Here is a 16,098-nt window from a genome sequence, read left to right as displayed (position 1 = left end):
TGTGTGCATTTGATGGCGTGGTGCTAATGCTAATGGTCTGACCGCGCGCTCACCCGCAAACAAAGTGACAAAGAATAACACACAGAGCTCCATTCTTCTTTCAATCTTTCTCATTCTTCTTCTGCTTCTGCACCAATGAGGAACGCAGCCGACGGTAAAGTGGCGCCCGGCGGCAGATTAGCGGAAGGGGGGGGGGGGGGGGGGGGGTTCGGGGAGGGGGGTCGGGGTCGCGCATGGTTACGATAGGAAACCAAGCGGAGGCGGCCACTCGGTCAGACTGACGGAATGCTCAATGCGCCCGCTTTTCTGATGACCGACGAGTGGTGGCAAAGTTTCCCAAAGTTACAGATTGTCCGTTGGCGTAAGAGTCAATAACCCAATCAAATGCAATCAGGCTCTGATGATTAAAGATGAGAACAAAACTGTCAAGAGAGTGATGGACGGTTGGATATAGAATGTCAAAAGGCACAGGAGGAATAGCGGTCATGGTTAGTGTGAGATGCAGCCAAAGAAAAAGCCAAGAGTGGAATTCAAGAAATGAGATCCATTTGAACGTTTGGAATGACAGGAGTTAAATTGTTGCTGGACACTTGCGTGACAGCCATGCACGGCGCTGGAGACGGCTGACGGCCAATTTGATGAAATCAGTAAAAATGTGACTTGGATTGAAAAGCTGCAGTTTTGAAAACTTTCAATAGGCCAGTTCTTTCACAGCTGTGCGTCAACTGCAGGTGACATAAAGACACAGATGAATGTTACGGAAAATGTTTAAGGGCTGCTGTTGGCCTTTCCATGGGGCGAACAGGAAGCAGTCCGAACAGAGGGGTCGGATCTTTGGTTGCCACGGCGACAGACTGACTCCAGACACTTGCCGTTGCCGCGTTTGTGTTTGCACTTAAAGCTTGTGTGTGTGTTCTCGTGATCTGTCAGTGGGCTCTCCTTGGCCAAGGTCCAGAGGGATTGAGCTCTGACCCCAGTAGCGCTCCTAAGCAGCGAGTGTTGACAGGAGGCTGAAGAAGAAAATCTTTTGCCTAGACGTCTTTTCTGACGTGCCATTTGATTTTTTGGGGGCATGAGAGAGGAACACAGCACCCATCACATTTGAATCACGTGCGACCGAAAATGAAGCACAAGTCCTTCTTTATTTTTTATTCCAGCGGCGCTCGAGGCTGAGAAGGCGCCGCCTTTTTGAGGACAAGGACGCTCTAAGCGGCGGCCGCCGCATTCTCGGGAGCATTAGCGGCACCTTTGTTGCAGCACCAAATGTGCACTGGGAGCAAGAAGAAGGCCTAAAGGGGATCGGCGCTCTGCTGTGTGTGCACATGTGGCAACACACCGTTTGCACCTTTCAGGCTCTGCCACACAACTTGGCCGCCGTCTGTGTCTGCGGACCGGACATGTGTCACTGGCAAGACTCAATGTAGGGCTGAGCGCGTCCTTGCGCGCGTGTGTGTGTGTGTGCGTGTGTGTGCGTGTGTGTGCGTGCGTGTGCGTGCGTGTGTGTGTGTGCGTGTGTGAGCGAATATATTTTTGCACTGCATGCGTTGGAATGCAAAAAGGTACAAACTCCTTTTTTGTTGACATGTCACAACAACCGCCGGCTAATCACGTGAGCCCAAACTGATGGCACGCAATTCTCACGTTTCTCTCTGCTTGTGCAAATCGACAAAGATGCCATCTCATCTCTATTGTGCTGCGTGCTTCTATTTTCAAGGTCTCCATGAACGTAGAACCGAGGCCCGGTCCTGCTTTGTCTGTCTCTGCAATAATTTCCCATTTGTCATTGACACCTCCCCCAACACACACACGTGCACACACACACACACACACATGCATACATCCAGCGGCAGCGGGTGCGTGAAAACGCACATGTAGGGCGGCGGCAGGCGGCATGACCTTGCCCAACAACCCGCTGGCTTCCCGCCGCACGCTTGACCGGAGGGCGCCGCTGGCTGCTAATCCTGTTAAAGAGGAAAGAGAGCATTACGCCGCTTGAACGCTCTAACATGCATGCCGCCGCTCGGCTTCTCCACCGCGAGACCGCGGGAGGTGTCGCTGCAGGAAAACAGGAACAAGATGTTCTTAAGTGTTTCTTGCTAAACATTGATGACGTCATTGCCTCAGTCTTGTACGCTAGATGAGCTGACACACTGGCATGACTCAAATTGAGTGGCTAAAATTGAGTGATGAATAAATCGACAAAATAATTGACAAAATTATTATTAATTTTGTGCCTTTTAGCAGTTTTTCGAAAAGTTAGCAAATATATTTGGGAAAGTGATTCGGCCGGTCGAAAAATAAACTAGCAACCAAAGTGGCATCAAGGCAGAGCACAGCGCAAACGACTTTCTCGAGAAGGGCGTGTCCTCAGGCAGCTGCGCTATTTGCTGAAAAATGTCACCAGTGGGGTTAGGGCCCCCTACTGGTGTTTTTTTTTGTTGGATGATTGACAGCGTCGGAAACCCAACTGGCAAAGAAGTGCCAGTCACACGCACATGCACACACAATGCAAAGAGTTGACATTGTGTGTGTGTTGTCATGCATGAGTTCCTACAATGAGAAGAAAAGAATGATGGACAGGAGCCGCGGGGAGTGAGGGGGCGTGGCTAGCTTTGATTGACACGCGGGCATATCTGCAAACTGGGAGAGGGGGGGCGGCGCTTTTCCGTTCGGCAAAATTATTCCGAACTCAAAGGCTTGCCTTCCGGCGACGTTTGCTGACGAGGACAAGCCCGAGGCTCGATGGACGCGTCGCCATTCAAACATTTGGGCGGTCGCTGAGTCCAAATGACCATGATCTCACAACGTCAAATGATTGCAGTCAGGGAAAAACGGTGGCTTTTCGGATTTTTGCGAATGCTGACGAGGTGCGCGGCTCCTACACGCACTATCCCGACATACGCCCGTTAACGCCGCACAAGACGAGAGCTCCAATTCACGCAAGTTCTATGTACACAGCGCACTGCCGCTTAAGGCTGGATGGAACGAAGCACGCTTAAGACATTGACATGCAGTTGAGGAGCTTGGAAAAGGCAGCAAGCTTCCTCCAACATCTTGCAAATCCGCAATGCAGTTGAAATTGCCTAAAGGAATGATACCTCTCAAAACATTGCTTGTCACAGGCTTGAGGGGGAAGGAAGTCACTAGGACACACACCCTTGGGAGTGCACGTGTGCGTGCGAGCGAGCGGTGGGGGCGTGGCACAGATAAGTCACGGTGGCAGGTTGCTTCCGAGCGAATGCGATGGCGAACGAGACGGCGAGTGACACGCGGAGCCGCTGAGCCCGTGTGTGCTCAAGCTTTGGTTTTTCCAAAGAAAAAGTTCTGTTTGCCCCGCCACCAAATCAGTTTTGCCAACTGAAATGCTAATCATCTGTTACAGCCTGAAAGTAAAATTTCACAGAGAAAACTGGCAGTGATAGTCTTCGAGCTTTACCAACTTGCACGCAAGGCGAGTTCTGGCAGTATTTGGCAAAAACACCGAATCCTTCTTGGAGCAAGCGCACCACTGCATGGCCCGAGCGATCGCACGGCATGCGGGCGCTACAGCGAAAGCAGGAACTGCCGAGGCCGGGCAGAGCCACGCCAGCGAGCAAGGCTGGCGAGCAACCAAAGCGGCGGCCGCAGTTCCTTCTTTGAGCGTTGCTAGCTAGAAAGGAGCTCTGGGATTCTTTAACTTGCTCATTGTTCAAGACAAATGTTTGGTTGGCCACATGGCCTAATGGGCTCAAAGTATTGCACGTAATCATCCCTCCTTTTCCGAGCAGATGGCGAACAAACCGATCTGTCTCTTGAGAAATACATGGCGCCACATCACCAAATGAACTTTTGCAATACTGCGGATCAATGACACTCTCTGCCATCTAGTGGAAGAAATTCTCATTGCTTTGCCCAGTGCCAAATGTCGCTGGCATGGACGGATCCACGAGGAGAAATTGGAGCACACCAGGACTTCAGTCAAACCGTCACAAGCCTGCGTAAAACACACAGAAAACCAAAACAAGTTTTATTTTTGCTTTTTCCAACCTTTATAGCAAAAAATAAATGTTGCTTTATTCTTGACCTCTGAACTTTTCTTGGGGAGGCGGGAACCTGTTCTAATTTCCTACACTTGCTAAAAATACCCCTGAGAAGACACAGAAAAAGTCAGGCTAATAAATTACTGTATGATTCCACGTACTCTTGGCAATGTGCTCACATACTCGGAATTGCTTTTTGGTGCAATTACTGGGTTATCGACTGTGTGAGTGGTCACTGAACGCACCTCGTGCACAACGCGAGTTAGAACGTAAAAAAAGGGTTAGGGTTAGGGTTAGGGACCTAGCATCTAAAGTTGGAAATTGACAAACACAAAAGTGTGTTCTTCATGTTTTCATTGAAAACAAGCTGGTTTCACCTTTCACTCAATGCTTGCGTGCTCCTGCAGCAGGGGATACCTATAGTTTGGCACAACACCGAGCTCGACATACGCATGCATTTGCCATGCTCCTTTATGATTTCTAATTTCACAACGATATCTTAGGAGACATACTCAACTACGCTACTTGGTTTTGCACCTCTAATGCGCCGAGACCTGCAGGGAGTGGGAGACCAAAGGAGTCAAGACGGGGTGGAGGGGCGGGAGTCTGGTGCGCCAGTTCGGAAGTCGAAAATTGGTTAGCGAGGCTCCGATTCATATCTCGAAAAGTTTGTAAGTAGAGGTACCACTGTAGAAACCTCTGCTGGTCACGTAAGGTATTACATCTTACCACATCTCACAACTGGCCGTCGCGCGAATCTTATTGGGCGACTCCAGTGAGTTTGTGTTAGAATAGGCCTCTTTGACACATGTGATTAGCTAGGTAGCTTGAGCTATGACGTTATATCGCTGTAACCCTTCTCTTGCTTATTAGCTTTCTCTTCTCTATGACACTCTTTGCACATATGTAGAAGTCACTCTCAGTTAAGACTACAAGGTCACACATTATCACACTGGCTAGACAGAGTTATCTCCTTGCCGTCCAGAGCAGTATAAGAGCAGGAACCTTGGCGCTGGGAGTTAGACCTTCTTCCGCATCTCGCAGAAAAGGCTCCACAGCTGTGCATCGATCATTCTGGCATACATTAAAAGATGGCCTCTTGGTAATTACTGTTAGCATAGCGAGCATTAAAGATAAAGAACTGAGAACGAACCTAACATTTGCGTGCGCGGCCACTTAAAGCGTCGCTTTGCCTGAAGCACTTTCGGGCGGGGCGGGCGGGGCGGGCGTGGCGGACGAGCACCTCGCCTGGTGGACGCCGTCACCATCGGGTTGCCACCGCTTGCTTGCCTCTCCGGCCGCCACGTTCGCACTTGCATGCGCCCGATGCCAGTGATGTGCAAAGCGCCCCCGCTGGCCAGGAGGTGAATTTATTCGGACCGAGGGAATGACGTTTCTACGGGTTTGGAGCCACCAAACTGGAGCACTCCAGGACGAGACGTGTAACTTTCGCAGGATGGCACTCAAGTCAAAGCAAAAAGTGCGGCACAGCGCAAGGAGCAGCGCAACCCATTTGTCTGGGACATTTCCATTAAGTATTAAAAATAAATAAATCGGTGCTACTTTTCCTCATGAGAAAAGATGAGGTGGCTTCCTTTCATTTCAACTTTTGTGTTTGCATGATGAATTCAATGGAAATGTCAAGGCGAGGTCGTATGTGTGTGCCCGACACTGCCTGCGCGGATCATCCTGTGTGTACATTTCAACACTTTCTACTCTCACACAGTGCGTATAGCTGACAGGTCACTCTCTGATCTGTTTGTGTGATGTCAACCAGGTGCGCTTGAGTCCATCCTCTGAGACCTCAAACTGGTACTGGGAAGGAGAGAGAGAGAGAGAGAGAATCCACAATTTTATCCGGTAAATGCTAATCAACTGAAGTGTTTAGTGACTTCCGACCGCGGCATTATAACGATGAGGGGAAGGATCCCAATAATGCCGTCGGTCAACTGAGCAACTATTTGATTCCTGTCTGTTCTGCTCTCTCGCTTTTCCTCACGCAGTTGGCTGGCCGCTGCGCGTGCACACCGCCTGCTTAACATAACGCCATTGACGTCACTGCGAAGGTGGGTCGGCAATAAAAAGGCCGTCCGTCACATCGCTTCAACTTCACACTCGACTTCAGCAAGGAGGTGAGCGCTCACACTCGCACGCACGCTCATACGCACGCGCGCTCAGCCACGGTGGTGGGGTTCTGACACCCGCGATCGGGATGTGCTTGTGCGGGGACCGACAAGACAGCGCAGGCCGGCCGGAAAATGTTTGGAATAATTGACGGCGGGGCGTCGCGCATCCATCACCCTTTCTGCGTACGAGCCCGCGCGCGCACATGTCGTCTTGGCGCCTGGCGGCCGCCGCAGGAAGGCCGAATGAGCTCCAACTTGCTTTCTCTTTCCTGCAAGTCACAATGGACGCATCGTCGGACCTGTCAAGTATCTACTGCTGCTGGCCTCTGCTGCCCATGCACCTTCGACTGAAAACGCGCGGGCGTGTAATTTGCACTGTCCAAAACGCCTCGTTTTGGCTGTCGGCCTGCGCAGATGACAAAAAAAGCTTTTCTGCTTTTCTTCGAGATACACTGAACAAATCATTGCGATTTGGTTCGTGTCTCCGGTATAGCAAGACGGAAACGCGTCAACGGCGGAACTAGTCGGTCGCTGCTTGGATTTGAATTTTTTTTTTTTTTTTTTTTTTTGGGGGGGGGGGGGTGTCATATATCAAGAAAACTCGCGTTCAACTTCTTACATACTCAAAAAACGCGTTAAAAATTTTTGGAGTTACATTTTTAAGTTGTGTTTAAAGGACGTAGAAAGTCCCTAAAATGTAGACGCGCGCGCACGCGGGCACACACAATTCTGTGGTAGCGAAGAGGGAGTCAAGAATGGAGGAATGATTCCAAACGCACCGCATTTTTTGGTCACTACAACATACAGTATAGTCAAACTGAGAACAAAAAAGAAAAAAATCCATAGTGTGTCAGATCTTTACAGTTGATTGCCATGCGTGCGCGCAGGCGCGTGGGAACTCCCGATCGGCTCAGAGGAGAAGAGAGAGAAGAGACGAGCTGTGGTGCGTGTGCGTGCGTACGCGCGTGCGCGCGGATGCTTTTCCGTGCGCGTGGTGGCAACATGTTCCGGAATTGGCACTTGGCTGACGTGCAGGCGGTGACGGGCGCCCTAACGTGGCTACTGTACGCGCTGCTGACGCTGGCGCTGACTCGCCTACTGTGGAGTTTTCGATGGAGGCTGACCAGGGACCCAAGAAACCCGCTACCCCTGCCCCGAGGCTCCATGGGCTGGCCTCTGGTCGGGGAGACCCTGCACTGGCTCGTCGAGGTGAGTGTGCGTGCATGCGTATTTGGGGTAGCCCCGAGATGTTTGCAAGTTGGGGAGTCGGCCATTTTTACAGAAAGCAAGGAAAGCAGAAGTCGCTAATTTGGGGAAAAGTCTGACGGGTGGCCTGTCCGCATGCAGGGCTCCGACTTCCACGTGTGTCGCAGGCGGCGTCACGGCAACGTGTTCAAGACGCACCTCCTGGGCAAGCCCGTCATCCGGGTGACGGGCGCAGAAAACATCCGCAAGATCTTGATGGGCGAGGACAGCCTAGTGCACACGCAATGGCCGCGAAGCACGCGCATCATCCTGGGACCTAACACGCTCGTCAACTCTACCGGCGACGCCCACAAGAGCAAGAGGAAGGTACGTATACAGCCGCTTTGCCATGGGGGGACGTTCGCAAGCTCAGCTCAAGTCACATCACATGCATCACGACTTGGCTTCAGCAAGTCGTCCCAATCAATTTGTGACCTCACAGGTCCAATGGCTTGGCCCCTGGTCCAGTCGCCTCAGGCGTATACCCTGAGGGGGACCCCTTGCAACGTGTTAGCAAATTGAGACCTCAAGCATCCAGATGGCCAAAATGTCACCAACAGGTTGTGTGACGTTAGTAAGGGAGACAGCGACTGACGCTTGTGCCTATGTGTGCAACCCGTTGCAAAGCTGCTACTGACGGTGGAGACCTCCAAGGTCACGTCTTGTGACCTATGTCTTCTTGCACGTTTGACTCTGCAGTCTGAGACCGGCTGGCTCAGCGCCCAAAACTCTACTCAATTGCCTCAGAAGCATGAAAGCAACCGGATCCAATCCTTTTTGCGACCCGTTAAGGCGCCACCATGACTCGGTGTCCATGTCCAGGTGCTGGCTAAGGTGTTCAGCAGAGGCGCTCTGGAGTCCTACTTGCCGCGCCTGCAGGTGTTGGTGCGCCGCCAAGTGGGCGAGTGGTGTGCGCGGCCTGATGCTGTGGACGCGTATGCCGCCGCCAAGTCATTGACCTTCCGCATCGCTGTGCGTGTCCTGCTGGGTCTGCAGCTGGATGAGGAGCAAGTGCTCTACCTGGGCGCCGTCTTTGAGCAGCTGATGGACAATCTCTTCTCGCTCCCTGTGGACGTGCCGCTCAGCGGCCTTCGAAAGGTCCGCCGCTCGCAACATGCATGCCTGAGTCTCCTTCCTCCTTTCCAAAGTGAATGCTTTTTCTGTCGATCAACAGGACTGAGTTGGAGTTAAATCAAGCGAACATCTATTTAACAGGGCACCTGGGGGAGGGGTTGATTTATATGACAGTTTCAAGTACTTTTCCTTCCCAGACAGATGATTGTTTTGTCCTTTTTTCGTGGCCTAAACGTCACGCGCAGCTGCCCACTCGAGCCACCATCTTCGTGTGCTTGGGTTTGGCTTCTTCCTTCCTCCCGAGTTCCCTTCAAGCGTATCCAGCCTTGACTTGCTGCGCACCTCACCGGTCTTCTTGCTCTTCGCAGGGGATCAAAGCCCGAGAGATTTTACACGCCCACATGGAGGATATCATCGCTGAGAAAATGGAGCAGCAGCAGCATCAGCCCCGCGAACATCTGGACGCCTTTGACTTCATGTTGGCCAGTGCCAAGGAGCACGGCCACAACCTCAGTATTCAGGAGCTCAAGGTACGGGGTCACGTTTGCACTGGTGCTTTGGTATAAGACGCCACCGTGTGGCTGGCGTGAGGACTGCAACGAGTGCACATGGCAGCTGAGAGCTTCTTAAGAATTGTTTGTACGACTTGAATGGTGACTTGAAACGGCCCGCAACCTCAGATCCTTTGGTGAGGGCCTTCTCTAGAAATGGAGCTGTAAGAGCCTTCAATACAAAGATAGAAGCAGTGGAGGAAGTTTTTCAATGTCGCAAACTGGCTGACCTTGCAGGAAACTGCGGTGGAGTTGATCTTCGCCGCTCACTATACCATGGCCAGCGCGTCGACGTCCCTCCTGCTACAGCTCCTTAGCCACCCGACGGCCGTGCGACGCCTGCGAGCCGAGCTGGACTCTGAAGGCCTCACAAGCCCCACAGAAGTTGGTGGATGTCCTCGGGCTAACTTGAGCCTGGACAAGCTGAGCCGGCTGCGCTACTTGGATTGTGTCATCAAAGAGGTTCTTCGCTTCCTGCCGCCAGTTTCTGGAGGGTACCGGACCGCCCTGCGGACTTTTGAGTTGGACGTAAGTAAACGTCCAGCTACCCATGACAGCAAAACTACACAGTGAACCTAAGTTTGCCAGCAGCCACGTGTTGGTATGCCGATTGCCGGCTTCGCCTCATCCTTAATTGCCCCCAACTGGGAAAGGAGGTTTTGTGAAGATGAAAACAATTTCAGAGGAAGACTATTATGGTCTATTGGTGCTGCACTTTCTCAAACATCACTGGGTCTGTTCACTCAAGCTCACCTCTGAAAGCTTGAAGTCACGAGGCCTGAGAATTGAGCTGGAGGTTAGAAAAAGCTGCAGGGTCAAAAGCACAAGTTCCCTCACACGTATGCAATGACTTTGTTTCTGCGGCTGTTGTGTTACTTTTTCATCAGAATTGGCCGTTCTTCTGCAATTGTTGAATCAGGCCGGCGCGGATGTGCGTTGGGATGCGCCGTGCTCTTTCAGACTGCAGGTTTTATCATGCAATGCAGATATCATGCAAAATCATTACAATGCATTTTTTTGTTTCCTTTTTGCGAGTCTTTTGACACAATCACTGCACCTGTAACAAGGCGCTAACTAAAGTCAAAGGTTAAACATTCCTAACCAGTCACACGGGTTCTGCATACGTCTTTGTCCTCTCAGGGCTACCAGGTCCCCAAAGGCTGGAGCATCATGTACAGCATCAGGGACACGCACGAGACCGCTGCCGTCTTCCAAGCTCCGGAGCTCTTTGATCCGGATCGCTTTGGGCCGGACCGTGAGGAGAACCGCTTGTCCCGCTTCAGCTACGTGCCCTTTGGCGGCGGTGTGCGCAGCTGCGTGGGCAAAGAGCTGGCCCAGATGTTCCTCAAGACGCTGGCTGTGGAGCTGGTGGCCACGTGCAAGTGGACCCTGGCCACCCGGGACTTGCCCAAAATGCAGACCGTGCCCATTGTGCACCCCGTCGACGGGCTGCACGTGCGCTTCACACAAAACCAGCGGCTTGGTTAGAAAAGACGGGATGGCGCTCGGTCGGTCCTCCCACGCTCGTGTAGGTGGCCGAGTTCCACTTTTACACTTGGGCCTTCTCAAACTCTGAAGACTCCCGTGCGGAACACATTCAAAAGCTGAGGCCGACATGCGGCGCCACCTGATACAGACGCAGTCGTTCCTGCTAAAGCATACCGGAACCCGATGAAGACCTAGCTGGTACTGACATTAACTTCCACTTCGGAGTGCGGCATAACGCGGAGCGATGGCGCCATCAGCTGGCCGGCCCGGCACTGGCACACGCACGCACGCGCGGTGACGCACGCACGCGCGGACACACGCGCACACACTTTAGTGTCCCATAAGGCAAGCTGTGAGGAACATTGCGCTCTCGCACAACGTTGTTGCAGTGTGGCGGCTGCTATGCCATATGTTCTCCTTAAGTTGCGTTCATTGATCGTACGGCGTTGCTTGTCTACATACAGTTGTGTTAAAAAATAACAACTTGGTGAATCACATCAAATAAAAATGAATGGAAGTTTTTACCTTCAACTTGTCTGTCCATGGTGGTTAATTTGCTTCAGTGAACCCTCAGTTCAGAAAGGAAGAATTGCTTGTCAATGCTTGATGTCTGATGTCTCCTGTCTGACCTGTCAGCTTACTTGTGGTAGTTACTCTCTTAACCGTACTTGCGTGACTTCCGTTTAGGCGCACTGACTTTCAAAACAAGACAGCATATTCACGCCCCACAGTCCCATAGTGTATTTTACATTTGCAAAAGTAATAAAATGTGAATAGCAATTTTGTGTGTTGCAGCAGGGTAATGTCTGAAACCTCCAGAAAAGCGGCCCTCGAGGACAAGGATGGAAGGGGCGGGGCTGTCGAAAGCAGGCGGAGACCAAAACATAACGAGCACACAGGAACAGAAAATGACCAGATCAACTTCCATCCATCCATTATCTGTACCGCTTGTCCCCACGGGTGTCGCAGGCGTGCTGGAGCCCATCCCAGTAGTCATCGGGCAGTAGGTGGGGGACACCCTGAACTGGTTGATAGCCATTCGCAGGGCACACAGAGACGAACAATCATTCGCACTCGCACTCTGCTCCATATATGTGATCAAACGCTTAAACGAGGCGATTTGAGGCAACAAAACGTCTCCCAACAATGGTGGGCGACGTATGCAGTCATGCCAGTAGGGGGCGCAAGTATGCCACGCGAGTTGAGAAATCTTGTCTGTTTTTTGTTGTTGCAAACTTTATTTAGTAGAAACACAGCATGCAAACGTTCAAGTTTTGTTTTGTAGGATGAACATTTAAAACAGATCAAGGCACATATTCGAAAAAGCAACACAAAACTTTAGATTCAAAAACAGTTTCAATTTGGTTGAAGGACACACCAAAGATCTTTTCCAAAAATAACAATGAACGCGTACTTTTCTCGTTGGAAACGAGCCAAAACACGGACATACAAACAAACAAAAAAATAGAAGTGGAGACAAATTAGAAATCTTGTCTGAGTTTGACTTGGACGACCTGAGACTCAAGACTGCACTGTGTCCGCTGCGTGTCTACAGCGTTCGAAGGCGTAACAAAGTCATCCATTGGCTATTCTCTGTGTTCACGCGTTGGGACGACGCTGAGGTCAGACGCACCATTCCTTTCAAGGAGGCCATGATGCGAAGGTTCAGCCTGTTGGTCAATCCTTCAATGGTCTGAAGTTGTTTTATCTTCATTTTTATCATTCACTTAACTTTTACAGTTGTCTCACCGTGCTGGTGACCTCGTCGAGGCCGCGCTTGTCGTGAGGCAACCATGAAAATCTCGACTTTACACCCCAGGCTGATTGCACCAAAACGGTGGGTGTGAGAAAGCCCAACATAAGTGAAAACGAGATGAAGAGTGAATGAGTGAATTTGCGTACGTTTGTTGACCTGAAGTGAACCCTCTTTGCAGCCGGGGACGCGCACACGCACACGATGTGAATTGTACTGCAGTTTACGTCTCTGTTGGTATTGCGCCCGCCTGCGTGTCTCCAAAATCAACAAGTGTCAGGACAACTTGAGCAAAATGGCCTCGTCCACCACCATTGATTCTGTTATTCTGTTTGAGAATTCACAAACTGTCCTTTCTCTCTGTATGTATTGAATCGAGAACGTCCTTTGAGTTAACACGAGTGCAACGTCGGGACTGTGGTTTCTTAACATTCACAATGGGACACGTAGCAGGTGTGGAAATAATGTCTCACCCGTGCAGCTGAAATATTTTACATGCAGCTAATTCCTGTGTGAGGTTTATATGTTCTCCCAGTGCCTGCGTGGGTTTCCACCAGGCCTTTCACTTCCCTCCCACATGACAAAACATGCATGCTAGGCCGATAGAGCACTCCAAAATTACCCCTAGGTTTGATTGTCAAAGTGCGAGTAGTTGTGGGTGACAGAAATGGAAAAATTTTACTCGAACAGCTTCTTCTACTGCGCTCTCGTCGTTCGACTTGCGCACTTCTACTGCAGTAGTGTGCGCCACTAAGGCAGGAGAGTTGGCCGGCAGATAGCACTAGCTGTCTTTGGCGCAGGCTATCTGGACGCCATCTTGCTCATGCAGTGAGCTGACATAGGACACGCCTCCCCCAAAGCCAGCACCAACCCTCATTGGCCCGACGGCCCCGTCGCGATTGGCCGGTGCGAGGAGCATTCGACGCTAGAAGGACAGCTGAGCGGACCCGCTCACCACTCAGGCAAGTCACGCCCCAATGAGGAGAACGAAGAAGAACAAGACGAGGGACGGCAGCCAGGAAATGTTGTAGAAGCAGACTTTTGTTGGAGCGCTGGGATCTGAGCCTTTGTTTTCCATGAGTGCTGCCAGGTGAGAGCTGCAAAATGTCCTGCGCCAGTCGTCAGACTCGTCACGTCGCTTCCGCTTTCAGGGCCAAAGTTTGACAGCTGCCCCCCCCCCCCCCCTTCTCGGTCTTTAGCAAAGCAACTTCTTTCAACTTTATGTCAAGTGAATTGCTGACTTTAGTACAGTGGGCGTGCCAAGCACGCAACGGGTGAACTACTACAAGTGTTTGTTATCTCGGACTCAGATTTGAGCACGAGAAGGAATCAAATTAGTAAAAATTCCGTGTTATCTCAAAGTTTGAAGAGAGGTTGTGGAGCATCCAGATGATGACAATCCACGAAGGGGGGTGGGGGGGTTGCTTATTGAAAACAATAAAAAAAAATCCACTGGTCGAGGCAGCAGCATTTTGAAGGGCTGCGTTTGACAAATTCATTCAATTTTTGTTGACCTGCCTGACGGATAATTGACACCGATTTGGGTTGTGTTTTTTATTTCTTCCCGCCTGTCAAACAAGATGAAAAGGTAATTTGACATTGACTTCAAATTGTCGGAGGATTGAAATGGACAACTTGCACTTGTGCCATTTCTTCTCTTGTCCAAAGCGAAGTGACGATCATGAGTCGGTGTGGCGGCTTGGCTTGTAAGTGCATTGCTCAGCCAGCACTCTCTTCCTCTAGACTTCTGCCGTCTTTCAGTCCGTCGGCGATGCCCGCCCCAGTCATGCCCATGGACGCGGCCATGCGGTTCTACGTGGGCCACTCTTCTCCCCCTCTCAGGGGCTTCCTGAGCTCCTACGAGGCTTCTCTCCACCGAGCCAAGAGCCGAGGCCAGCGGGACCGGGCAGCCACCGCAACCGCCACGCTCAGGCCCTGCCTCAGTAGCCAGCAGCGGGCGGCCTCGCACGAGAATAGCTGGAGCACCAAAGGCCAGAAGAAGAAGGTGGTGTTCGCTGACTCCAAGGGAATGTCGCTCACCGCCGTGCGCATTTTCTCCAAGAATGAGGAGGAACGCGTCAGTGAGTTGCAGTTCGACATGAGCGACCTGGAGACCGTCGCCATGGAACTGAAGATCAACTCTGCGTGCAGCCTGGCACTGGACTTTAAGCAGCCCTCAGCAGACTACCTGGACTTCCGGAACCGTCTGATCCGGAACTCTGTCTGCTTGGAGAACTGCTCGCTGCAGGAGCGTTCGCTCACCGGCACAGTCAAGGTGCGCAACGTCGGCTTTGAGAAGTCGGTGCGCTTGCGGGTGACCTTTGACTCGTGGGCCAGCTTTGTGGAGGTGGACTGCACCTTCATGAACAACGTCTACGGTGCCCACGACACCGACACCTTTGCCTTTGTTCTGGACCTTCCTGCCGACATCCCCCCGCAGAATCGAGTGGAGTTCTGCGTCCGCTTCGAGGTCCGAGACCGGACCTTCTGGGACAATAACGATGGCAAGAACTACGTCGTCAAGCATGCGGGCTGGACCGGCGGCGTGTCCTCGCTGCCTCCCGCCGAGCACACAAAACCAAGCAGCATCAAGGTGCCGGTGCAGGATCTGGAGCTGTTGGAAAGCCCTCGCATGTGCAGCGGCTTCTTCCCGGGCTGGCAAAGCTGGAACTATGTGGACCCCGCCATGCCCTACTGGTGACCGGCTGCTGCGCCGGCAGACGTTACATCCTTCATATTGAAGGGGAGCAAGAGAGCCAGATGTTTTTTTTTTTTTGGGGGGGGGGCGGGGGGGTATCACCTGCAGATGATGTCATTAGAGGGCGAGTGTTCCTCATTGTGGTACTTGTGCAGCAGTCCCACACATCTTTGTGATTTGCACAGACTGTGTGTGTGTGTGTGTGTGTGTGCGCGTGCGTGCATGCATGCGAGGCTGCCAATCATGAGTTTAATTTTCTCTTGGCAAAGGAACTCGTGCTGTTTGAAATAAAAGTTTGCGTGTCATTTCCGTGCTAGAGTGTCCCGCTCTCCATCCTTGGCGCATTTGCAAAACGGCAACACCACCTTCAAGGTCCAACTTTGCAAGCGGAGCTGCCATCGGTCGTGACCTGAGAGCCGAGTGACCGCAACGTCGTTTTCCGTCGACAGCGAGCAACAAATTGATTCCCCGCGGCCGGATTTAGTCACACTAGTCAGACTGCTGTGTCCCGGCCCAAAACAGACTGTTAAGGAAATTTGGAGGTGGACTTTTCCTTTCAAGACCTAAACGAGAGCCCGGGCAGCCAGGAATCAAGTCAGACTGCGCACATTGTGAACAAGACTAAGGTGAGAAACTTAACTGAGCTTTGCTGTCAGGTGTAGGCGCAAGGCAGCCACACGACCACTCGCTCGCTCTGAAAGAAAAGCTGGCAGCTACATTTTGGACACATCATCCAGACTGAGAAAAACCTCCGGCGGGATCAGCGCTTCCTGCTACATTCCTGACGACTCATGGCTGCAATAATACACGCAAGGGCTCAAAAACCTACGTAGCATGTTACATCGCAGACATGTCAGATGCACAATAGGGTCACATGCGTGCGCACGCATCCACCCACACAGACACACGCACGCACGCACACACACACACAAATGTCCAATGCTCAAAAACAAGCAGGTCTGGTGTTGCATACAAACACGCGTGTATGTGTGTGTGAGAAATGTCAAAGGTCTGTCGAAACAGGGAACATTTCAAAAACATTTCTCCACCCTGACGTCGCACAAACGTGCAAAGGGCACTTGAGGACATGCGTGGACAAAAAGATGATTGACACATCCAACGCACACGAGCGTGTTGTGAGCAT

At 51.7% G+C, this 16,098-nt stretch overlaps 2 protein-coding genes across 5 annotated transcripts; both read left to right on the top strand.

Moving 5' to 3' along the window:
• The first annotated feature begins 5,942 nt into the window (after positions 1 to 5,942).
• On the top strand, positions 5,943 to 11,034 carry cyp26c1 (cytochrome P450, family 26, subfamily C, polypeptide 1). Of its 4 annotated transcripts, none has more exons than XM_049735328.2 (7): positions 5,943 to 6,151; positions 7,033 to 7,354; positions 7,493 to 7,717; positions 8,213 to 8,488; positions 8,833 to 8,994; positions 9,253 to 9,543; positions 10,156 to 11,034. In XM_049735328.2, exons 2-7 carry the CDS (start codon positions 7,121 to 7,123, stop codon positions 10,501 to 10,503), a joined length of 1,536 nt encoding a protein of 511 aa, XP_049591285.1. In that variant the 5' UTR covers positions 5,943 to 6,151; positions 7,033 to 7,120; the 3' UTR covers positions 10,504 to 11,034. The 4 variants fall into 4 exon arrangements, with proteins under 4 accessions (XP_049591285.1, XP_049591287.1, XP_049591286.1 ...); XM_049735330.2 differs by lacking the exon at positions 5,943 to 6,151 and having other exon boundaries at positions 6,724 to 7,088; positions 7,181 to 7,354; XM_049735329.2 differs by lacking the exon at positions 5,943 to 6,151 and having other exon boundaries at positions 6,724 to 7,354; positions 8,213 to 8,269; positions 8,387 to 8,488.
• Positions 11,035 to 11,807: 773 nt separating this feature from the next.
• LOC125978191 (protein phosphatase 1 regulatory subunit 3C-B) lies at positions 11,808 to 15,267 on the top strand. Its single transcript, XM_049735332.2, has 2 exons — positions 11,808 to 13,346; positions 14,000 to 15,267. The coding sequence occupies exons 1-2, from the start codon at positions 13,333 to 13,335 to the stop codon at positions 14,955 to 14,957; spliced, it is 972 nt and encodes a 323-aa protein (XP_049591289.1). The 5' UTR covers positions 11,808 to 13,332; the 3' UTR covers positions 14,958 to 15,267.
• Positions 15,268 to 16,098: the final 831 nt, after the last annotated feature.

Source organism: Syngnathus scovelli, chromosome 12 (assembly GCF_024217435.2).
Source record: "Syngnathus scovelli strain Florida chromosome 12, RoL_Ssco_1.2, whole genome shotgun sequence".
Lineage (NCBI taxonomy): Eukaryota > Metazoa > Chordata > Actinopteri > Syngnathiformes > Syngnathidae > Syngnathus > Syngnathus scovelli.
The sequence above is the reverse complement of the archived record's forward strand: the minus strand, read 5'-3'. Positions and strand labels throughout refer to the sequence as shown.